We start from the raw sequence: 25,376 nt of genomic DNA on the forward strand, positions 1-25,376 counted from the left end.
TCCTATTTTCCCTTGTGAAAATGAAAAATGTGGGGTAACACCAGCATTTTACTTTTTTTTTTTTCATTATTTTTTTTCATTTATTTTATTTTTTCATTTTCCCATCTGATTTTAACAAATTCGTCAAACACCTGTGGGATGTTAAGGCTCACTATACCCCTTGTTACGTTCCCTGAGAGGTGTGGTTTCCAAAATGGGGTCACACGTGGGTATTTATTTTTTTGTGTTTATGTCAGAACCATTGTAAAATCAGCCACCCCTATCACCAATTTAGTCCTCAAATGTACATAGTGCGCTGTCACTCCTGAGCCTTGTTGTGCGTCCGCAGATCATTTTACGCCCACATATGGGGTATTTCCGTACTCAGGAGAAATTGCGTAATACATTTTGGGGGTCTTTTTTCCTTTTACCTCTTGTGAAAATAAAAAGTATGGGCCAACACCAGCATGTTAGTGTAATTTTTCTTTTTTTTTTACACTAACAGGCTGGTGTAGACCCCAACTTTTCCTTTTCATAAGGGGTAAAAGGAGAAAAAGCCCCCCAAAATTTGTAGTGTAATTGCTCCCGAGTACGAAAATACCCCATATGTGGCCCTAAACTGTTTCCTTGAAATACGACAGGACTCCGAAGTGAGAGAGCGCCATGCGCATTTGAGGAATAAATTAGTGATTGTATAGGGGTGGACATAGGGGTATTGTACGCCAGTGATTCACAAACAGGGTGCCTCCAGCTGTTGCTAAACTTCCAGCATGCCTGCACAGTCAGTGGCTGTCCGGAAATGCTGGGAGTTGTTGTTTTGCAACAGCTGGAGGCTCCGTTTTGGAAACTCTGCCGTACGATGTGTTTTTTATTTTTATTGGGGGGACAGTGTAAGGGGGTGTATATGTAGTATTTTACCCTTTATTATGTGTTAGTGTAGTGTAGTTGTTGTAGTGTTTTTAGGGTACATTTGCACTGGCGGGGGTTTACAGTGAGTTTCCCGATAGGAGTTTGCGCTGTGGCGGATAATTTGCCGCAGCTCAAACTTGGAGCAGGAAATTCACTGTAAACCCGGCTGTGTGAATATACCCTGTAATTTCACATGGGGGGGGGGGGGGGGCGCAAACCTCCAGTTGTTTCAAAACTAAAACTCCCAGCATGTACTGAAAGACCGTGCATGCTGGGAGTTGTAGTTTAGCAACAGCTGGAGGCACACTGGTTGGAAAACCTTCAGATAGGTTCTGTTACCTAACTCTGTATTTTCCAACCAGTGTGCCTCCAGCTGTTGCAAAACTACAACTCCCAGCATTTACTGAATGCCGAAGGGCATACTGGGAGCTGTTGTTATACAACAGCTGGAGGTACGCAACTACAACTCACAGCCATGTTTGTGCATGCCAGGAGTTGTAGTTTTGCAAAATTTATAGGGCCACGGTTTAGAAACCACCGCACAGTGATCTCCAAACTGTGGCCCTCCAGATGTTGCAAAACTACAAATCCCAGCATGCCCAAACAGCAAACAGCTGTCTGGGCATGCTTGGAGTTTTAGTTTTGCAACATCTGGAGGGCTACAGTTCAGAGACCACTGTATATTGGTCTCCAAACTGTAGCCCTTCAAATGTTGCTTCCGTAGGATCACCGCACCAGGGAGCTGCACTTCAGCGCCGCCCGCTGTCGATCGCTTCCCGCCGCTGGTAAGTGACCTCCGGCCTCGGTCACCGCAGGTTCCTCCATTCTGCCCAGACTACAGTGGGTGGGCAGAGTGGGAGGACCGAACTTTAACCCCTCCCGCCCTCAATCTGCTGTTGGTCAGTCACTTCTGATCGACCAATAGCAGGGATAGGAGGGGTGGCACCCCTGTCATCTCACTCCTATCCCTTCAGGGGGATCATGGGTGTCTTGGACAACCCTGATCCCCCTTATTTTCTGGGTCACCAGAGACCAGTATGACACGGAATTGCCGTATATTGGCTGTCTGAATTGACCGTCAATCGCCGACATGGGGGAGGTATCAGGACCCCCCTTGGCGATGTGCAGGGATGCCTGCTGAATGATTTCAGCAGGCATCCCGGTCCGGTCCTCGCCCGGCGAGCGGCGGGGACCGGATAAATGCAGGTAGTACCTGTACGCCCTGCGTCCTTAAGTGGTTAAAACATTTGGCTCAAGACATATGCACAGGCGAATGGTGGGGAAAATAACTTGATTTACACATACAATAATAAATTATTGAAAACAGCCCAGGCCCCTACATATTGGACCTGATTGCTCAGGTTTCAGGGGGCAGAAGCTACAAGTATGGAGAGTTTAGATGCACTAAGGTGAAGTTAAAAGGGTATTCTGAGAGTTTTGGTTCTTTAAATGTGAAATGGGCAGCAAAGTTAGTCTAGTTACTAATATACTTCACTTACCTGTGTTTGGTGGCTGGCATTGAATTTCTTTGTCTTTCTTTTCCACGGAAGTTCATTTTTTTGCAGCCTACAAAAGGAGTGTTGTCTCGGACCTTTCCCAGCTTGCTGTGCGGCCTGGGACAATACATTACAAGTCAAGTGCTGAAATGGGGCTTTGCTGCTTGGTCTGTTGTGTGAAGCCAGCCCCCTGATGACGTTACCTGTGTGTCATGTGCGCACATATTTATATTGACACCAAAGTAGTACCAATACATGGTAAAAGGACACTGGTTGCTGGTCATTAATATAATATATCACCAAAAAGCTATAACAGCAACACAAAGATCATGAAAATATGTAAACTTTATTGACAATTTTATATAAAAAAAACATTAAAAAGCAATAGAGAATAAGCACAAAGCACAGGGCTGGATGGATAGCAAGTGGTATAGACAAGATATGAAAATACAACAGAAGCATCAACATATAAGTCACATCACAAATGAGAAACCTGGAATGCAGGTGTATAAAAAGTGATGCCCTATAAATAAAGTGATGCAAAAGATTACAAGATATAATTACCAATGCAGAGCCATATACCACAAGCACTCACCCCAACGTACGTTTTGCACCAGTGCGCTTCGTCAGGGGGCGTGCCCCCTGACGAAGCGCACTGGCGCGAAACGTACGTTGGGGTCAGTGCTTGTGGTATATGGCTCTGCATTGGTAATTATATCTTTTGCATCACTTTATTTATAGGGTATCACTTTTTATACACCTGCATTCCAGGTTTCTCATTTGTGATGTGACTTATATGTTGATGCTTCTGTTGTATTTTCATATCTTGCGCATATTTATATGTGCACCTGGAGGGTAAGCGTTTTGCCCCCTTTGTTTGTAGAGTGCTCTTATGTGAGCCCTTTTAAATGTTTTTACAATTTTCCTTTTTTTTGTGTTTTCCATGCTTATTGTCCCAATAAACTTTATGCTATTCATCTAATTACATTGTGATGTGCACCTTGTTATAGTTTCTTTCTGCTCTTGTGTTGTGCATAATTATTGTTAAAAAAACACTGGTTTTTGCACCCGTGAATGACATAATACATGGTTGGAGCCCCACCCTTTTTATATTACATGTGCATGCATTCATCATCACACAGATTCACAGCGTATGTGTCAAGTAATGTTAGCATGTCATGTGATCAAAGGGATGGCTGCCAATCTGTCTATGCACAGTATTGACTGGAAGCTGTCAATCATTGGTAGCGGATGAACTGTGCAGCTTACAGAGCTGTTGTACAGAAAGAGGGACCCCTTTTCACTGTACAGGTGTCATCGCAACCTTCGTCCTTAATGTAATTCACAATTGAGTTTATTTAGATGATACAGTCACCTATGTAAAAACACTATATAGTAAGTGTATTATTGGTTATATTGATGTTTGTAAAATGATAGCTTTATAGACCCTGTCCCAGCCCTGCTTACAACTATCCACTTGTCTATCTATCTATCTATCTGGTATCTATCTAGAAAAAAATTATTTTACATTGGTTTTGGTGCAACAAATTTTTGGTGCAACAATAAAGGTGTTTATTCGTACCATTGTTTTTGCACCAAATTTCAAGTTTGGGTTACTGAAATTACATATCTTTTACTTTTGCTGCATTTGCAAAATCTATCTATATATCAATCAATTTTTATAGCTATATACATATGTGCCTAAAACAGCCATCAACCCGCTCTAATTTTTGGAACCAGAGGAAGCATTTAACTCCTTAGATGCCACAGTCATCACTGCCTATGGCATCTAAGTGCTTTCACAAAGGTAAAGGGCTCCTGACGCATTGGGTCCTTGGTCTGCCACCTGAGTTCCAAGCTAAAAAATTATCACATCACTTATTTTTATTTATTGTGCAAAAGTAGAAACAGAGATGAGAGAATCAATATAGAAAATTTTAATTTTTTGGGGATTCACTTCTGGTGACTCAGTACTGTACGATGTACAGTGAGGCATAGTGAACCATAAACGGAATACTTATTTAATCTGATAAGCTCATGGACTTGGTTTGTAGAAAGAAGCAGCAATGAAATTTTAGCAATACAAGATCCAAGACTTTACTTATGTACATTAAATTTACCATAGATACACATTTTACGTCTCTACTAACTATAACTGCTGAGGCAGCTGATTGCTACTCATTTCCTGTAGTGGTTCAACCACAGAATGTCATTTCCTCCTCATTGTAAGATCTACTAACCTTTGTACACCGCAAAACCACAGGGAACTGAAGAATATGCTAGGTGGTTTACAACACTATCTCTATCTATCTCCTTTCAATCGATCTATATATCTAGATAATTCACCACAAGATCACCGCAGTGATCCACTAATTCCCTATTTTCCCATATATTAAAAACATATAACTTTATTGATTTATAATAATCCACACCAATTGAAAGATTAAAAATTCAGAGTGTCTCTCTTCCCATATGTATCAATATCCAATGAGTACCACTGTACCACAATCAATTGTAATTCTGTATGCACCTGCAGTGTGACATACAGATAGGGAAGGACACCACAAGAATTAAAATCAGTTTACAGCCCCCCTCGACATGTTTCGCCGTTGGACACGGCTTTGTCAAGAGGTTGTAGGGCTATGAACAAAAAACGCCACTACAGGGGTTTTTATAACCTCCTATCATGACCTCATCATAGAGGAAGTGCCTGATGCTGATTGGTGGAAAGTCCATTCCACCGATCATCTGAAGTTTCCATTGATTGATGGCTGTACCGTCCCATCCTAGTAACAATATTCACACCAACCACCTTTATTGTGTACCTATCGTCATGACAACCAAGTCACCTGATATGTGACGTGCCTGCGCCATCATGACATCCGAATCACATGATGTGATGACGTGCCTGCGCCATGGCCTCTGCGCCGGCACTTAGCTGCTATATCCACTATCTGCGCGATAACCCCTGCGCTATTACTTGGACCGAAATGCTGTCTTCATTCATGGTACGGCGCATGCGTGGATGCTTCTGTCGCGCCGCTGTGAGTATCTCATGGACGGTTGCGCAGTGTAACCTGCGCAAACACTTAGTTTTATTTCGATTCTCCCAATATTGTCCATGTACAGTATTCTTACATTAAGTTTTATTCTCCCAGCATTATCCACATATAGCATTCTTACTAGACCAATTCTCACAGGAATTTGGGGTAATTAATTTCAGAAAGAAAAAAAAGGGGGGGGGGATTATTTTTCCATCACTATCATTTAGATTACTCGGGTGGTAGTATATTATAATTGTTCCAATAACATGATTATTATAAATGATCAATCATAGCCACTTGATATATCATAATTGTATCTCTCATCTCCAATGCCTTATTGATGGTTGGATTAGTGCATTATCACCTCATCCCTTGTATAGGGAAGCTAAAGAAGACATCTAACAGGCACTTCCTAAACTTGGTCAATGGACTTGTGTGGTTCAGGGTTGTAATAATAATAGTTGTAATCATAATTAATAACGGCAGGTCTAATTATTAAATAAAGGCTGAGAAGGTAAAACCTTCATTCAAGCCACTGGGACTTAAGGTTTTTAATCTTTGTATCCATCTTGCCTCCTCACGAAGCAGTTTTCTATCCAGATTCCCTCTCCTCGGGCCCAAAGTCATCTTGATTAATCCCCAAAATTTGAGGGTTCGCATGTCTCCTCCATGGATTTCCCTAACATGTCTTGCCAATGGTGTGTCTACTCCAGTGCGGATGGTACTCAAGTGCTGTGAAATGCGTCTCCTGAGTTCCTGTGTGGTTTTACCCACATATAATTTAGTACATCCACACTGGGCGATATACACCACTCCTGTAGTCCGGCAATTGATGAAGTCTCTAATAACATATTTTCTGTTGTCCACTGGATTGACAAACTCCTTCATTCTCGGCATAAAACCACAAAATGAACAATTCCCACATGAGTGGGATCCTTTTATAGTGGACTGGAGCCAGGTCTTTTCAGGTTTTTCATAGAATAAACTGTGAACCAAATGTTCACGGATATTCTTCCCCCTTCTGTATGTAACTGAAGGGAAAGGTGTAATGGGGAGGGCCTTTTTTTCTTTCTGAAATTAATTACCCCAAATTCCTGTGAGAATTGGTCTAGTAAGAATGCTATATGTGGATAATGCTGGGAGAATAAAACTTAATATAAGAATACTGTACATGGACAATATTGGGAGAATCGAAATAAAACTAAGTGTTTGCGCAGGTTACACTGCGCAACCGTCCATGAGATACTCACAGCGGCGCGACAGAAGCATCCACGCATGCGCCGTACCATGAATGAAGACAGCATTTTGGTCCAAGTAATAGCGCAGGGGTTATCGCGCAGATAGTGGATATAGCAGCTAAGTGCCGGCGCAGAGGCCATGGCGCAGGCACGTCATCACATCATGTGATTCGGATGTCATGACGGCGCAGGCACGTCACATATCAGGTGACTTGGTTGTCATGACGATAGGTACACAATAAAGGTGGTTGGTGTGAATATTGTTACTAGGATAGGACGGTACAGCCATCAATCAATGGAAACTTCAGATGATCGGTGGAACGGACTTTCCACCAATCAGCATCAGGCACTTCCTCTATGATGAGGTCATGATAGGAGGTTATAAAAACCCCTGTAGTGGCGTTTTTTGTTCATAGCCCTACAACCTCTTGACAAAGCCGTGTCCAATGGCGAAACATGTCGAGGGGGCTGTAAACTGATTTTAATTCTTGTGGTGTCCTTCCCTATCTGTATGTCACACTGCAGGTGCATACAGAATTACAATTGATTGTGGTACAGTGGTACTCATTGGATATTGATACATATGGGAAGAGAGACACTCTGAATTTTTAATCTTTCAATTGGTGTGGATTATTATAAATCAATAAAGTTATATGTTTTTAATATATGGGAAAATAGGGAATTAGTGGATCACTGCGGAGATCTTGTGGTGAATTATCTGGATTAACCCTCCATATATTGGTCTTCTATGAACCGATCTATATATCTACCTATCTCCTTTTTATCTATCTAGAAAAATAGAAAGTTTAAAGCAGCACAACCTCAAAGATGATGATAATGGGTACACGTTGGATATAAGCCCAGATCACGAGCAGTAGTAATACTGTGCAAGAGCAAAGTTCCAGCAGCACTCCAGGATTACTGAAAAATACTGTGAAGCTTATTCATTTATGTTTCAAGCATGTTTCTTGAGAAAGACCGCAGTTGGCGGTGGAAACATTGAAAAATGGGTTAATAAACTTCACAGTATTTTTCAAGTTTGTGGGGGGAACTATACTGCTAACCTAATGTGGGGGGAACTATACTGCCAACCTAATGTGGGGGGAACTATACTGCCAACCTAATGTGGGGGAGCCATACTGCCAACCTAATGTGGAGGAACTATACTGCCAACCTAATGTGGGGGAACTATGCTGCCAACCTAATGTGGGGGAACTGTACTGCCAACCTAATGTGGGGGAACTATGCTGACAACCTAATGTGGGGGAACTTTGCTGACAACTTAATGTGGGGGGAACTATGCTGACAACCGAATGTGGGGGGAACTATGCTGACAACCTAATGTGGGGGAACTATGCTGCCTACCTAGTGTGGGGGAACTATGCTGCCTACCTATTGTGGGGGAAATATGCTGCCTACCTACTGTGGGGGAACTATGCTGCCTACCTTCTGTGGGAGAACTATGCTGCCTACCTACTGTGGGAGAACTATGCTGCCTACCTAGTCTGTGGGAGGGGGCATGTTGACCATTGCACAATACTCTAAAAGGGCCCCTCCCGAGACTAGACTCTGGATCCTCCAGTGAGTAGGATAGTAATGTCAGGATTAGTAATGGATCAGTAAACAGATGAGCACAGAAAACTAGCAGACTGGAACCTATTGCATAGGCAGGTTAAAATAGGTAAAGCAGCCTCAGACACCAGGTGACTGATAGTAATTAATGAAAGATTTTGGTGTATTGTTGGCCCTTCGAGAGGCAGTAAAGGAGTGGGTGCAAGAGTAAGGAGCAGCAGCACGAGCATAGCAGCAGGAGGAAGCACAGACAGGTCCACATGGAGCGAATGAGCAGTACCCTGGCATTACATTATATTAGTTATCAATGTAAAACATTTAAGTATTTCCAAAGGGTTTACTTACCTTTTCTCCCTGCACTGCGGATGTTTACGCTAAGTTTTCAATAAAAGACATAAACAGTACAAATGATTGTGTGTTAAAGGAAAATGGTCATCCTGTTCACCCACACTAAACCCAACACCGGGTTATAGTGTGGGTGAACAGGAGACCGATGTTGCCCGCCAGCTGAATTTGAGTATTCATGGTCGCTGGTCACGTGAGCACTCAGTAGGCACAAGCGCTCACCTGACCAGCCGGTGTGCTCTTCTTCAGCACACAATTTAGTGAAGATAAAAGAGGATCTTCAGAGGGACCGGGCACCAGACAGAAAGTATGTACAGTACAGACCAAAAGTTTGGACACACCTTCTCATTCAGAGTTTTCTTTATTTTCATGACTATGAAAATTGTAGATTCACATTGAAGGCATCAAAACTATGAATTAATACATGTGGAATTATATACATAACAAAAAAGTGTGAAACAAGTGCAAATGTCATATTCTAGGTTCCTTTAGCCATCTTTTGCTTTGATTACTGCTTTGCACACTCTTGGCATTCTCTTGTTGAGATTCAAGAAGTAGTCACCTGAAATGGTTTTCTCTTCACAGGTGTGCTGGTGTGGAGGAGGAGGTGTGGTGGTGCGGGGGTGCTTTGCTGGTGACACTGTTGGGGATTTATTTAAAATTGAAGGCATACTGAACCAGCATGGCTACCACAGCATCTTGCAGCGGCATGCTATTCCATCCGGTTTGCGTTTAGTTGGACCATCATTTATTTTTCAACAGGACAATGACCCCAAGCACACCTCCAGGCTGTGTAAGGGCTATTTGACAAAGAAGGAGAGTGATGGGGTGCTGCGCCAGATGACCTGGCCTCCACAGTCACCGGATCTGAACCCAATCGAGATGGTTTGGGGTGAGATGGACCGCAGAGTGAAGGCAAAAAGGCCCAACAAGTCCTAAGCATCTCTGGGAACTCCTTCAAGACTGTTGGAAGACCATTTCAGGTGACTACCTCTTAAAACTCATCAAGAGAATGCCAAGAGTGTGCAAAGCTGTAATCAAAGCAAAAGGTGGCTAGAACCGAGAATATGACATATTTTCACACTTTTTTGTAATGTATATAATTCCACATGTGTTAATTCATAGTTTTGATGCCTTCAGTGTGAATCTACAATTTTCATAGTCCTGAAAATAAAGAAAACTCTGAATGAGAAGGTGTGTCCAAACTTTTGGTCTGTACTGTATATTAGTCAGAGAGCCCTCGTCGGTCTCCTGTTCACCCACACTATAACCTGGTGTATTGGGTTTGTGTAGGTGAACAGGATGACAGTTTTCCTTTAATAGTTTAGCAATCAATTCAGAAATCCTGGTTATTTCCAAATGGGTTCACCACTTACCTTTTTGGCAATTGGAGTGATATCAATCTACTTCACCTTGTACATGGCAAAACACTGGAATCTGAATATATTCTAGGATGTTTTAACATTTTTTTGTAATAAGTGCAGAAAGGGTTTACTTATTTTATTTTTTGCAATAAAATATCTCAATTTACTAACCCACATACATGGAAAAACACAGGAGCCTAAATATATGCTAGGATGTTTTCGATGCTTTTTGTCAAATGCATTTCCTGCATTTAAAACCCGGCTTTATTCTGTGATACAAAGAAAGATGAAGAATTCTATAATACATTAAGCAGAAAAAGCCTCCGCAATTACATAAAAGACAAAGATGCCCTCGACTTCCAAGAAAAATACACAAGCGGAAGTGAAAATCCGATTACAAGTCTAACATGTGGTTAACATTTTTAGAAGCAACAGAAGTCCTCATTATTTACTGTAAAAGGAGAAAAGTTCCCCCTGGCATACAAGCTTATTTTTCTACATACGGGTATAGCGAGATTGTTGTTTAGCACAACGTGACGTGCTATCTGTTGCTTTACTCAGGACTGTGTTATCTGGAAACACAACAATATCATTAACCCCTTTAAATCCATTCTCAATGGCATTTTCGTGTTTTTTTCCTCACCTTCCCAGAGCTGTAACATTTGAATTTTTTCCATCGATAGAGCTGTATTAGAGATTATTTTTTGCAGGGCAATTTGTACTTTTTAATAGCACTAAAGATGAGTAAACCTTCCAAATGCTGTTACTGGAGAATTTGATTCGATGGGTATTGACGTGGTCAGGTGAGAAGGAGGGTGGTCTGGCGCATCAGACAGACCAGAACACATAGAGAGTACTTATACACTAAAGAAGAGTTTTCGACAATTTAAGAACAGACAGTTTGAGACAGGAGTCCTTGCTCCTGTTCACAATCCCTGAGTCCTTGCTCCTGAATCATAAACAAATTGGATTTGGACAAATCTGTTTTTTGGGAATTTTTTTTTAAAATTCAATGTATTCATCACCCTCTAGTTTGGCTTATAATGTATTGTAAACAAAAAATTTTTTGCGGGGTGGAATGGAATAAAATGCAATTCTGCCATTTTTGGCTAAAATCTCTTGTGTTTTATTACTTCTAAAACATATATAAAAATTGTTCCATTACCATATGATCCCTATAACGTTTATTTCCCCACCTACGAAGCTGTGTGGGATTTTGCTTCTCGCAGGGGGAGCTGTAGTTTTTGCTGGTACCATTCCTACTAGTACCATTTGGGGTTTTTAATTGTTTATTTGTCTGTATGATAAAGAGCAAAAAAACAAAACAAAAAAAAGGCTATGCAATAAAAGGGTTGTAATACCAGCCACAGTCAATGGGAAAAAAGTAGCAATGAAAAATAAGTTGATACCTAAGTAACGAAGGAAAAGTCTTATTATGCAAGTATGGTAGGGAAAAGAATAAATAGGTGGAATATGCAGAACTAAAAGCAATTTACCTACAAAATCTTGTTAGACGTCACCCTCACCGTGCAGAAATGTCTCATGAATCATTGTGGTGGAGACCTCGCCATGTGATGTTTACTATACAAAGCTTCCTCTTCTCAATTGGAATTTTCTAGTAGGCTTACTTGGTGCTTTTTAGATTTTTCCGCTTCATTGGCCTGTCATCAGGTCAGTACATAACTGGTATCTCCTGAGCCTTAATGGAAAATATATAACAGAGCCGCCACCTCCCATGTTCCATTTTATAGTACTGGTGTCTTATTATATGGCAGAGGGGCCTCCACCAGGGACAAATGCATGAATTTAACTTCTACCTTTGTATACCTAAGGCTCACAGGGACATGCTCTCCATGGACCCACAAATATACTTGTTAACATCCAATTTAGGGAGAAGAGACAATCCTGCTAGCCAAAATGGATGGTTTCTGGGCTGTCCTGAGGGTGGGTACAATGTTGGCTTTTTGAAAGTTTGAAAATATGCACTAAACATTCAGCATTGATCTCTAAGGGTCTGCAAAAATGATATTATTTCCTCTTTCATGTTTAGCATATGGGCTATAACATGATCTTCATGCTTCATTATGATCATGTTATGTCACTCACAGATTCCTAGTTGACATAGATGTGAGGCGCAGATATTTTGGATGACAGCTCTTCCAGAGGACACTAATTTTACAAAAGTCAAGACTTGTCTAAGCCACAACCTCAAAATTTTAGACTATGGCTTATTGGCCTTCTTAACCTAAACCATATTGTATGTTTTCTAGCAATGGGATAAATAGAAAATAGGGGGTCCATTAGAAAAATTGGCCTTCTGTTATGACTTCTAATCTTGTCCCTAGGACACAAAGCTCTGGTGTTTATTTCCTTTTGCTTTTCATAACCCATAGGTTTATACCCCTCTTTCTTTGTTTGCTGACAATGCAGGTCCATGGGGACAGGAGTCCTGCATGGTTTCCTTCCACAAACAAAAAGAATGAGACCAACCAGGGATATTCCCCCTCTTTTCATGTTCCCATAGCAGCTGCATGGTCTGTTATTAAGGTGTGTTTGCCCTTGTTTCTTGTCTGTCTAGGTTTTCTAGATGTTTCTCATTCCAATTCATATTCCTTTTTATTTTCAGATCATCCTGTTGGCAGGACTTTTACAAGATTTTCTTAAGAGTACAAAACTGGTTGTGGGAGCTATCATCTGCATATTCTAATCCGGTTCCCAAAGATTGGAAGCAAATCCTATTACTTTTTATTTTGTGCTTTGTCTTTTCATCCTTAGCTGGAACTTTCCTTTACATATGGTTATCTCATTCATTACAGTACCAGTCATTTCTTACCTCCATCTTGGCTCTAACCACATCTATCTTTATATGCATTGTCCTTGTTCTCATCCACCCAATTCGTTGCATCTTGACCATCATCATCCCAACCCTAGGAACCAAACAAGGTCGTCGGCTGCTGTTATCCACCTGCTTTATGTTCATGGCTCTTAACGTTCTTCCGAATATATTTAGTAACCTCCGGAATATATTCCAAATCATCAAATGCATATCCCAACACTCTTCAGAAACAGTCTTAAACTCCACCAGCACCTTCAGAGATCTGACGGAGGAATTGAGAAAAATGGTTAAAGAGACCACAGATGTGATGGCGAAGCTCCAGGTGAAGTCTCCTCTGGAGGTGAACCTCTTAGCTGATATAAATACTGATGTGGTTTCTCAACATATATCTGAAGTGACCAATAACATGAAGAAGGAATTTGAAACCGTGGAAATGGTTTTTAAGGACCTCACCCTTGTGGCAAATAGGGTTATTGCTGGTTATTTCATCTTGTATGTTCTCTTTAATGCCACCTGGTACTTAAGAAACTATCTAACCAATATTGAGTTTGACAACCAGTATATTACAAGACAACTAGTTGAGATAGCACAGAAAAATAATATTACCGACTTGAATAATGGCTCCTCACTAGGGTTAATAAAGGCAGCAGGAATCAAGATGTCAAGAAATGAGCTTGGATCCATCTTGTTTCGTCTTCTGGTCATTGTGGGCTTTGTTCTACTTTCTGTGCTCATCATAGCCATGGACCACATTGTCTTCCAGTTGGCCATGGAGGTTGGCAACTGGGTGGAAAAATTGCCAGCTATGCATGTGACTTTTCATATGCACTATGATGCATTTGTAAGTAATGGTGAATGTAAAGGATAATTTAAGGGATATATCTTCTTGGAATAAATAATCTTTTGTAGATTATGGCCAAGGATGTCACGATCCATCAAGTCTTGTCTGCTATCTTTAAGCAGCTGGGATGAAAGTACTTGCAATGATATGCCGCACCTTCAATAGACTGCTGGATCAGACTTCACAGGATCTGTTTGTAGTCTGTAACCACACAGACATCTAAGTTTGCATAGGAGCTGAATGTATATTTAAAGCAGTATACTTTTTAAAAATGTCTGGAGATGGATTTGGCACAAATTTAATCTGTTCAGAATCTCCCAAAAAAGTGGTGATTCAGTGAATTCAAAACTTTTAAGATTTGTTTGGGATGAATATTTCAAAATGCTGGCTGCAACTACTAGTCTTACACATCCGCAGATAACTTGTCTATCATGTTCCATACTGTACTGTGACTACTAAAACCACGACTACTGCTGACCCTACACAGCCGCACATCTCCTGCACTGTCCATCATGTTCCATACTGTACTACTACTTACCCTACGCAGCCGCACATCTCCTGCACTGTCCATCATGTTCCATACTGTACTACTACTTACCCTACGCAGCCGCACATCTCCTGCACTGTCCATCAAGTTCCATACTGTACTACTACTTACCCTATACAGCCGCACATCTCCTGCAATGTCCATCAAGTTCCATACTGTACTACTACTAATATGACTACTACTGACCCTACACAGCTGCACATCACCTGCCTTGTCCATGATGTTCCATCCTGTACTACTAATACAACTACAACTGACCCTACACAGTTGTAGTAGTAGTTACAGATTTTCTGCCTGGTCAATTATATTCCATACTGTACTGGTACTACTACTACTACTACCCCTTCACAGCCACACATCTCCTGACTTGTCCATCATGTTTCATACTGTACTACTGCTGCTGCTACTACTACTAATTACTACTACTACAACTACTACCCCTACACATCTCCTGCACTGTCCAACGTGTACACTGTCCAACTGGTACTACTACTCTGCACAGGATAAATATAAAAAACCTGAATTCAGAGGACAATTGGGGCAATTTTTTGTAATTGGTATAAATTGAATCAAATCTGATGACAGATTTCCTCTAATTGGACACAAATCGAATATCAGGAAATTTGCTAAGAGATTATTTTCAAACTTGCTTAAATTTTTATTTAAGATGCACTGGAACCCTAAAAATGTTTTTCAAGTAGAATCTTTTTTTTTTTTTTTTTTTCCTTTAAAAGGAACCTGTCAGCTCTTATTGCCTTGCAGAGTTGCCGACATAGATATATAGTGTAAATGCAATGTACAAAATCATTGCCATGTCCTATCTTATAAAAATCACTATATTTCATTAGGCTGAAGTGTCAAGGAGGTGCTGCCGTGCCAATTAGTGCTGCAGCAGGGCACATCTTCTCCCCCTCTCCTGCCCTTGTCCTCACTTTATTGATGTACAGATGTGCAGGGTTTGGCTTTGCCGAACCCTGTATTGAAATCTTGTACTTGTTCTGTGGATGCTAGTAGCAGCGCATGTGTGCTGTTATTAGTGTGGTGGCCAAGTACGAGAGTTCTTACCCCGTACCCTTGCTGCCCTGTCAGGCAGCCTCCTTACAGTGTCCCCTGGGCCCCTTACACCTGTCCCCTTATGTATATATTGTTTGCTATGTGTTATACTGTATAATGCATATAGAAAGTGTTACTAACAAATGTTAACATGTGATCACCAGTCATGTGAGTGTAACCCAGGAGGTATCAGTGACCATGTGACTTAAGGGTGACCTATGGGACCCCACCAGAGTCTCCCCTATAAAAGCCCTGGGAGGAGTCTCTTCTCTCTCTTTTCTGCTGAGTTGCAGTGCAGTCAAGTTCTAGAGTGTGTCTGGAGTCCATAGGAGGCCTCAAGTCCGTCCTGCAGCCACAAGTCTACAAGTAAGCTACAACCACAGCATTGTCAGTCTCAAGTCAAGTCAGTCACAGTCATCTGTTGTCAAGTCAGAGCGGCCTGCACTAAAATTGTCCAAATCTACTGCAAGTCCCAGCAAACCTGTAAGGTCTCTGAAGTCACTGGTCACCTCCGTGGGCCAGGCTGAACTGTATAGACTGTACCATCTGTCACTCAGTAAAGCTACCATTGTCCGTAACTTGGCGTCGGAGTCATTATTGCCCCATGCCTAGCCCAGGGGTTAATGCTATCTGCCCCCGGGGTAATTCCATCTGCCCTGCATCTCACACCCTCTACCACATTAGTATCCATGGTGCAGGATTTTAATACAGGGCTCGGTGCTAGTAGCCAAGCCATCAATCAAATGAAGGCAAAGAAGGATGGGAGAGAAAGGAGGTGTGACTAGCTGCGGCACTTAAGAGGGTACTCCGGTGGAAAACAAATGTTTTCAAATCAACTGGTGCTAGTAAGTTAAACAGATTTGTAAATTACTTCTATTTAAAAATCTTAATCCTTCCAGTAATTATGAGCTTCTTAATGCTCTAGAGGAAGTTTTGTAGTTCTTTACAGTCTGACCACAGTGCTCTCTCCTGCCAGGAACTGTTCTGAGCAGTATAGGTTTTTAATGGGGATTTGCTTCTACTCTGGACAGTTCCTGACATGGACAGAGGTGTCAGCAGGGAGCACTGTGGTCAGACTGGAAAGAACTAAACAACGTCCTCTCTAGTATACAGCAGCTGATAAGTACTGGAAGGATTATGAATATTAAATAGAAGTCATTTACAAATCTGTTTAACTTTCTTGCGCCAGTTGATTTGAAAACATTTGTTTTCCACCGGAGTACCCCTTTAAGCTGCTTTGCACCACTTCCTCGACACTCTAAGTTAAGGAAAAAAACTAGAGATTTTATAAATTTAGGAATCAGCAACAGGTGGGGAATAAGTTTGTTTGTTGTGCTCTCTAACCATGTCCACAACTCTGGGAGAGATTCAGAGCTGACAGGTTCCCTTTAAATCCTAAAAGTTGAAATGTTCTATTTAAGAGTTTAGACAATCCCTTTGTGTTAGAAGGGATCCTGGACAATAAGATCACCATGGACCTTCAGTGATTAGCCGTGTAGGAATAATGCAATAAGTGTCCAGTTCCCTGTAGTACCCCTGCAGGAGAAATAAAGTATTGCAAAGTTCATATTGATACTGATGGGCTCTCTATGTAATCGACTGAAACCAAGGCCGATGCTAAGAGCTGGGGTAACTGTAGCAATATACTACCATCCTGGAGGTACATGTAGCAATATATTACTGTCCTAAAGGTACATATAGCAAAATACTGCCATATTAGAGGTACCTATAGCAATATACTAATGTCCTAGATGTACCTATAGCAATATAACTACATATAGGAGGGTAGTATGCTTCTATAGGTACCTGTAGGAGGATAGCATGTACTGTATATTGCTATGTGCACCTATAGGATGGTAGTATATTGCTATAGGTACCTATAGGAGGGAAGCATATTGCTACAGTACCTATAGGAGGGTAGCATGTACTATATATTGTTATAGGCTCCTCTAGGATGGTAGCATGTACTGTATATTGCTAAGGGCCATAGCAATATACAGTACATGCTACCATCCTAGAGGTGCTCATAGCTCTATACAGTATATGCCACCATCCTAAAGGTGCCCGTAGCAATATACAATGCATGCTACCATTCTAGATGTACAGTAATGTATATTGCTATAGGCACCTTACTGTGCCCCAATACAAGTATTTTCCCAGAGGGGTTAGAGTGACTCCCTTCCCATGCACCCTAATGCATCCATACACATCTGGCCTCTGCTTCCCAGAGCTGAAGGAAAGTCCTGACTGACTCCTCGTGTCTTCTCCGGTTGAGACCATAACATCTCTGCTGATCTGCTCTTCTAGTCACATGACAGCGTAGGCACAGAGCAGCACAGCAGCGATGTCCCTTGCATGAAGCATGCACGCAGGTAAATGTATCCATTCCCTCCCCACTCCATAGCCACCCCCAGCAGCCCAGCCAGCACTAATCCATTCCACACCAGTTGCCCTAATGCTGCCTGGAGTTAAAGGGGTTATCCAGGAAAAAACTTTTTTTTAAATATCAACTGGCTCCAGAAAGTTAAACAGATTTGTAAATTACTTCTGTTAAAAAATCTTAATCCTTTCAGTACATATGAGCTTCTGAAGTTTAGGTTGTTCTTTTCTGTCTGAGTAATCTCTGATGACACGTGTCTCGGGAACCGCCCAGTTTAGAAGAGGTTTGCTATGGGGATTTGCTTCTAAACTGGGCGTTTTCCGAGACACGTGTCATCAGAGATTACTCAGACAGAAAAGAACAACCTTAACTTCAGAAGCTCATAAGTACTGAAAGGATTAAGATTTTTTAATAGAAATAATTTTCAAATCTGTTTTAACTTTCTGGAGCCAGTTGAAATATAAAAAAAAGTTTTTTCCTGGAATACCCCTTTAAGCATTCAAACCCATTGCCAGTGAGTGGTAGGGAACTCAGATTTTTCCGGCCCCTACTCAACCCCACCTGGCTCGGCGCCCTAAGGCAGCTGCCTTAGCTGCCTTAAAGTAGCGCCGATCCTGACTGAAACCCTTTTTTTGTAGTTGCTTTCTGATCTGGCTAAGGATAAGGGTTGTTTTTGAGTTTCTTTCCATTAGTAATTCTAAATCCCTAAAAAGATATCATTAAATAGCTTAGGGTGCCCTGATCATACACCTTATAACAGGTTGTCAATATTGCAGATATCCTTAGCTATATCAGAGAGCAACTACAAAGAGGGTTTCAGTCTGTAACATAGATAGCCCATCAGTATCAATATGAATTTTGCAGTACTTTATTTCTCCTGCAAGGGCATCTATTTAAAGGGGTACTCCGGTGAAAACCTTTTTTCTTTTAAATCAACTGGTGGCAGAAAGTTAAACATATTTGTATATTACTTCTATTGAAAAATCTTAATCCTTCCTGTACTTATTAGCTGCTGAATACTACAGAGGAAATTCTTTTCTTTTTGGAATGCTCTCTGATGACATCACGACCACAGTTCTCTCTGCTGACATTATTATAATAATAACACTTTATTTATTGTTGTCCTTAGTGGGATTTAAACCCAAGTCCCCAGCACTGCAAGGCAGCAGTGCTAACCACTGAGCCACCATGCTGCCCTTAGCATACATCTGCTATACATCTGCTATGCATGGTTGCTAAAATGGACAGAGATGTCAGCAGAGAGCACTGTGCTCGTGATGTCATCAGTGTTCCAAAAAGAAAGGAATAACCTCTGTAGCATTCAGCAGCTAATAAGTACTGGAAGGATTAAGATTTTTTAATAGAAGTAATATACAAATATGTTTCACTTTCTGCCACCAGTTGATTTAAAAGAAAAAAGGTTTTCACCGGAGTACCCCTTTAATGATGGTGAAATCTAATTTTTTGGGGGTTGGCTACAGGTCCTCACAGGTATTCACTGGTGCTTGATTATCATAATAATAAATCTTTATTGATCACATCTTTTTTTTTTGCAGGTTACTGTCATTTTTATTCGTCAAGAGATTAACTCACATCAAATAGAACGGCAGCTGAACATTTTCTTCTTCCCTGACCACTGTAAACAGTCGGCAAGTCCTCCAGATCCCTCTGTCACTGCATCAATTCTTGTCATCCATTGCATCTTGTTTGCTGTGGTGTTTTTGGAAATGTACGCTCAACGTCTGTGCCGCAAGATCTCCGCCATGTTCTATCAGGCAAGAGAAGAAGAAAGAATTCTATATTTATTTGACCAGATAACAAAAAAAACCCTAACAGTGTACAGTGATCCCTCAACTTACAATGGCCTCAACATACAATAGTTTCAACATACAATGGTCTTTTCTGGACCATTGTAAGCTGAAACCAGACTCAACATACAATACTACACACAGTCCAGATCTGTGAAACGTGTCAATGGCCGGAAGAAGTGACCAATCGGAATGTACATTTCACTGGTAAAGCCCCTGTATTACTGAAACGTATGCACTGACTGATGTCTGGTAGCGCCCCCTATAGTACAGGGAGGTATTACATGTTCCGTACACTTTACCTGTACCTATGTTACTTTTTTAGGACATTGTCTGTACTGTACAGGATCCCGAAGAAGCTCCTGTCCTCTACATAGACCAGTGTTTCCCAAGCAGGGTGCCTCCAGCTTTTGCAAAACTACAACTCCCAGCATGCCCGGACAGCCTTTGGCTGTCCGGGCATGCTGGGAGTTGTAGTTTTGCAACAGCTGGCGGCTCCCTGCTTGGGAAACACTAACATAGACAGTGATTAACAGCTCCCAGCAGATCTTTCTTACTTTTATATGTAAGGATTTGCTTTATCTATATTAGTTATTTACTTATTTTTCTTTAATCATCACTTTTTAATATTTTTGGATGACATTTTGGTCGCTTCAGAACCAATTACCAGGTTTCCATAGAGTTCCGGTCTCAACATACAATGGTCGTCCTGGAAGCAATTAATATTGTAACTTGAGGGACCACTGTACTATGCATACATTTTTGCATTTTTCTCTGTCTGTATTGTGGCTGTAAATCCTTTGGGTCCAAAAATCCAAACTAAAAGCATCATCATTCAAGATCTATGATTGTATTCAGGGACTTGTGGCCGTACGGATGCAAAAGTGTGGCGTATTCCGCTTGCCTGAAACTGGCCAAAGGCCACACTAAAATGAGGAATAAAATGACTTGGCAGTCTTCAAAACAGGATTTTCCCTTTGCCTTACTATGATATTGACTTTTGCGAAAGCTCCCTATAAGAAAAGTACACAAAACTGCAAAAAAATATATATATTTAAAGGAGTAGTCCAGTTCTGAAAAATGTATCCCCTATCCTAAGGGGACCGCAGGGACCCCCGCAATCTCCCGTATGGAAAGGGGGCGTGTCGACCACAGAACAAAGCGGCGGCTGACATGCTCCCCCAATACAACTCAATGCCAGAGCCGGAGCGCTGCCTTCGGCAATCTCTGGCTCTGCCGTAGCGCTGTATTGAGGGGGCGTGTCGACCGCCTCTTTGTGCGGTGGTCGACACATGCTATCAGACAGGAGAGCTAGGGCCCCATACAAGAGATCATGGGGGTTCCCTGCAGTCGGACCCCCCGCTATCTGAAACTTATCCCCTATCCTTAGGATAGAGTATAAGTTTTTCAGGACTGGACTACTCCTTTAAAGTGTACATCAGTGGTCTTCAAACTGTGGCCCTCCAGCTGTTGCAAAATTACAATTCCCAGCATGCCCGAACAGCCGTTGGCTGTCCGGGCATGCTGGGAGTTGTAGTTTTGCAACAGCTGGAGGGCCACAGTTTGAAGACTGCTGGTGTACATAAAGGGATACTCCGCTGGAAAAAAATTTTTTTCCCAATCAACTGGTTTCAGAAAGTTTAACAGATTTGTAAATTACTTTAAAAATCTTAATTATTCCAATACTTCTCAGTTTCTATATGCTCCATAGGAAGTTCTTTTCTTTTTGAATTTCCTTTCTGTCTGACCACAGTGCTCTCTACTGACACCTCTCATTTTAGGAACTGTCCAGAGTAGGAGCAAATCCCCATAGTAAATCTATACTGCTCTGGACAGTTCCTGACAGGGACAGAGGTGTCAGCAGAGAGCACTTGTGGTCAGACAGAAAGGAAATTCAAAAAGAAAAGAACTTCCTGTGCCCATAACAGTCTATGGGAATGTTAAGGGTGAGTAGGGGAGGGGAGATGACGGAGTTGCAAGAGAGTACTAGATACACATTGCTTGATTCACAGTTTTGGCTGGGTTCAAGTCTGAGTTGAAGGCTTTATTGGGGACCTCTGTCACAGATTCCATTAAAGGGGTACTCCGGTGGAATTTTATTTTATTTTTTTTAAATCAACTGGTGCCAGAAAGTTAAACAGATTTGTAAATTACTTCTATTAAAAAATCTTAATCTTTCCAGTACTTTCCAGTATAATTAGCTGCTGAACGCTACAGAGGAAATTCTTTTCTTTTTGGAACACAGAGCTCTCTGCTGAATCACAAGCACAGTGCTCTCTGCTGACATCTCTGTCCATTTTAGGAACTGTCCAGAGTAGGAGAAGATCCCCATAGCAAACATATGCTGCTCTGGACAGTTCCTAAAATGGACAGATATGTCAGTAGAGAGCACTGTGCTCATGATTTCAGCAGAGAGCTCTGTGTTCCAAAAAGAAAATCATTTCCTCAGTAGTATTCAGTAGCTAATAAGTACTGGGAGAATTAAGATTTTTTAATAGAAGTAATTTACAAATCTGTTTAACTTTCTGGCACCAGTTGATTTAAAAAAAAAATAAAAAAATTTCCACCAGAGTACCCCTTTAACCCCTTAAGGACGCAGCACTTTTTCACCTTAAGGACTGAGCCCTTTTTCACAATTCTGACCACCGTCGTTTTCCACATTAATATCTCTAAAACGCTTTTACCGAATATGTTGTACTAGTATTGATATATATTATTGTGATAGCCTGGGGGAGTTGGGGATATGGGATGTAGCTGTGCGGTGACTTAAGGGTGTCTGGTTAACCCTTTCTATTCGTGACGCCAGGGTGAGGGCTCCTCTATAATGCTTGTCCTACCGCCACCCTTCCCAAGAGCGATAGGGAGGTATAGAATAATTGAATGTCCACAACCGGAGAGTTTCCTGAAAACAATTGGAACTTTTACTGAAGATTTTATGCAAGCTTCATAACCGGAACAGTCTCTATACATGCAAAGTCTCTTAGAGATTGACAAAGGTTGGGACCTTAAGCAATTTAGAGTCCGTAGACTGAGACGCGCTGTTCCACTGGATTTAGGGGATTTAGTTGCGGTCCAGTAGTCACGCTAGCTTTAGCAGGGATTAGTTTAGAACTCACGGTTTAGGTTAGGCTGAGGCCTAGCGTGTCTTTGAAAGTTGCACAGATCCGTCCTGCTAGTCCGGCATCCACGAGAGCAGCAACCCAAGAGACTGATAATTGGCTACAGCTCCCTTATATGGGCAGGGGCTGGACTAGAGCTAATTGGTCCAATACTTCTGTCAATCACCTTTACACAGAAAGGTCCAAAAGGTCCTCTAACATACCATAGAGGAATTAACATGGTCACATGACTGAAGGTCCTGCGACGCTAACAAGGTAAGCATACTATACATTATATTAAATATACACATTATTATTAAATATATACACATATAAACATTATAGAATTAGAGTAGAAGAGAGGCGACTAGGGGCTGTCCCACCTGGGGAACCCTACCTGAACGTAGTTACTCTGACTTTGGGGACCACCATACAAGGTACGGTATGGTACCGGGAAACCACATTTTCGTATTGTCCTAGCACCGCCGCGGCTGGAGTTACCTGGTTACCTGCAGTGCCTTTCTGTTGTCCATCTCTGGGAGCTGCCTAGCTAAGGTATCGGTGCCACTTGCCTTCTTTCTATTGACTTTTAAATAAATGACTACAACTACATATTTTTGGCTGCCCCTGCCTGTAGATTTTAATGAACTTCTGAGAAGATGTTAGGTTTGTGAAGGAGCATAAATGGTTTTTCTTATCAGGCATACTCCCGGTAACTATTTTACATCCCAGCACATAATCCCGGGAGCGTCCTAGCCACCCATGTCTGAGACCATCTTGTACAGTCACATATATCTTGATTAAAATTCATATTTATATTAATGGAAACATCTGTTGTCACCGTTCTCATCTCCAGAAAGGCGTTAATGTCTTAGCATCCACTTTGTGTTTGTTGCTCATAAATATAAAATTAAGTATTTGTTTTAGGTTTATAAGTGAAGAATTGAGACAAATAAGTCACAGCTTCAGAAGGTTCCCCTCAAAACACTATTTTTACATAAAAAATATTCCGACTGAGCCGAAACTTTGGGCATTTTGAAGTCACATGCCCCTAAAGAACCCCAGCATATAGAGAAATGCAATCTCCTTCTACCTATTACAGCTTGTATAGTGTTATTTGTAGCTGTGTTCTCAAAAACTGTTCACTGAAATTAATAGAAACCCTATAAATTAGAAAAAGGGAGTGATTCTCTGGGCATGTGTGTTATCTGTAAGTTTAAAGCTGACAATATATATATTAGACATATAGCCAGCTGAACCCACCTATTTCTGTAGAACCAGCACACCAGATAATGTGAACGAGAGAAAAAAGCAAGGCAGATGTTGAGGGAGAGAAGGATCAGACATGTTGGAATTTAAAGTAGTACTGCAGCCATAGAACACTTGGATAGGGGATAAGTGATCACAGCGGGTCCGACCAGTGCGACCCCTGCGATCTCCCGCGGCTCCTCGTGGATAATGCTCTTGTCGTTGACCTCACTAAGAGGCCGACAGATATGCCCCCTCAATTCAGCTCTATGGGAGAGGCAGGGATGTACCAACGTTGCACTCCGCCACTCTCCCATAGAGATACACGGAGGGGGCGCGTCGGCAGAGCCCCATACAGGAGATAGTGGGGGTCCCAGCGGTCCTTCTGATAGGGGATAAGTGTGCTATGGCTGCAGTACTCCTTTAACTGCTTGATCCTGTTTGCAGCTGCTTTTTACCTTCTCCCCATTGAGAGAAATGAGCTTGCATGTGTAGGGGGGGATCTGAAGAGATAGCTGTTGGCTAAACAGGCAGACATCTTTCCTATGTGTATGGCTAGACTGTGGAATAAAAGTGGAGGGAACATATACATGACTAATAGACATGGAGATAAAAGGAGATCCAAGAAAGGGAAATGAATCGCGCTGCCCCAAGAAGTATATATGGGTAAATTTATTGCACACAAAGGATCCACGCAACACGTTTCAAAGCCGTTCCAGCTTTTTCATCAGACGCCAGATGAAAAAGCCGGAACGGCTTCGAAACGCGTTGCGTGGATCCTTTGTGTGCAATAAATTTACCCATATATACTTCTTGGGGCAGCGCAATTCATCTCCCTTTCTTGGATCTCCTTTTGTCTACATTTGCGCATGGACGCTGGGAGCCGCAGCAGCTACGATTAAAGGATTACTGATCAAGCGCATTGAGTGTTGTGCCTCCATTCGCACAACTCGCATAGGTGAGTGCATTTTGATTGGGCTCTTCACTATCTCATCCATCAGGCTATCCCTCAACACATTTTTTGCTATAACAGTTAACTGTTTTGTTTACTGTTCCTGTTTACTGTCCAACATAATAATCTTTTTTCTTTCCAAAAATGTATTAATTGAACATTTTACAAACATTATAACAGTCAAGGGAAGGGAAACAGGGGAAGGAAGGGTTGGGTTCAGTCGTACAATAGAGCGAAGAGGGTATAGTGATTACCAGAGCCATTTAGTGGAGACCGTCCGGCCTCCATTACCACTTTCATTCCACATCCGAACAGGGAGAAAGAAAAACAGACATGCATTACAACCATCCATTGGATCCATATAACACAAGAGGTGAACCCGGATTCACTCTTGGACCCAGGCAGCACAATGTCTTGGGCCAGCCCTGCATAGCACCCAAAGGATAAAGGCAGTGAAATCTTCCGGCAGCTCTGGTCCAAATAAGTCCGCCCTGGCGGTAAGCCCTAACCCTGGAATCCCATGTGTGAAAGTCTAGACTGGCTAATAAAGCAACTGTGATTCCATACTGCTACTTTCATTGTAAATTGCAGTAAAACTGGGCTGTACCTGTTATCACCTGTCTGTGATACTTGAAGTAAATTGTAAAGTGGTTTCCTAAACCTTGA

General features: G+C 41.7%; 1 protein-coding gene and 1 long non-coding RNA gene across 2 annotated transcripts in view; one reads left to right on the forward strand and one right to left on the reverse strand.

The window, feature by feature from the left end:
* OCSTAMP (osteoclast stimulatory transmembrane protein) overlaps nucleotides 1–19,803 on the forward strand; it is a 38,281-nt gene extending 18,478 nt beyond the window's left edge. The window contains exons 2-3 of the mRNA XM_056548599.1: nucleotides 12,574–13,624; nucleotides 19,161–19,803. Of these exons, the coding sequence (XP_056404574.1) occupies nucleotides 12,574–13,624; nucleotides 19,161–19,484 (1,375 nt within the window). The 3' untranslated portion in view covers nucleotides 19,485–19,803. The remainder of the gene's footprint in view (nucleotides 1–12,573; nucleotides 13,625–19,160) is intronic.
* The window catches only part of LOC130296735 (uncharacterized), a 38,483-nt gene continuing 26,012 nt past the window's right edge, over nucleotides 12,906–25,376 (reverse strand). Inside the window, exons 2-3 of the long non-coding RNA XR_008849272.1 lie at nucleotides 19,198–19,372; nucleotides 12,906–13,045 (exon numbers count right to left, since the gene is read on the reverse strand). This is a non-coding gene — a long non-coding RNA (uncharacterized LOC130296735). The remainder of the gene's footprint in view (nucleotides 13,046–19,197; nucleotides 19,373–25,376) is intronic.

Source organism: Hyla sarda, chromosome 12, assembly GCF_029499605.1.
Source record: "Hyla sarda isolate aHylSar1 chromosome 12, aHylSar1.hap1, whole genome shotgun sequence".
NCBI lineage: Eukaryota > Metazoa > Chordata > Amphibia > Anura > Hylidae > Hyla > Hyla sarda.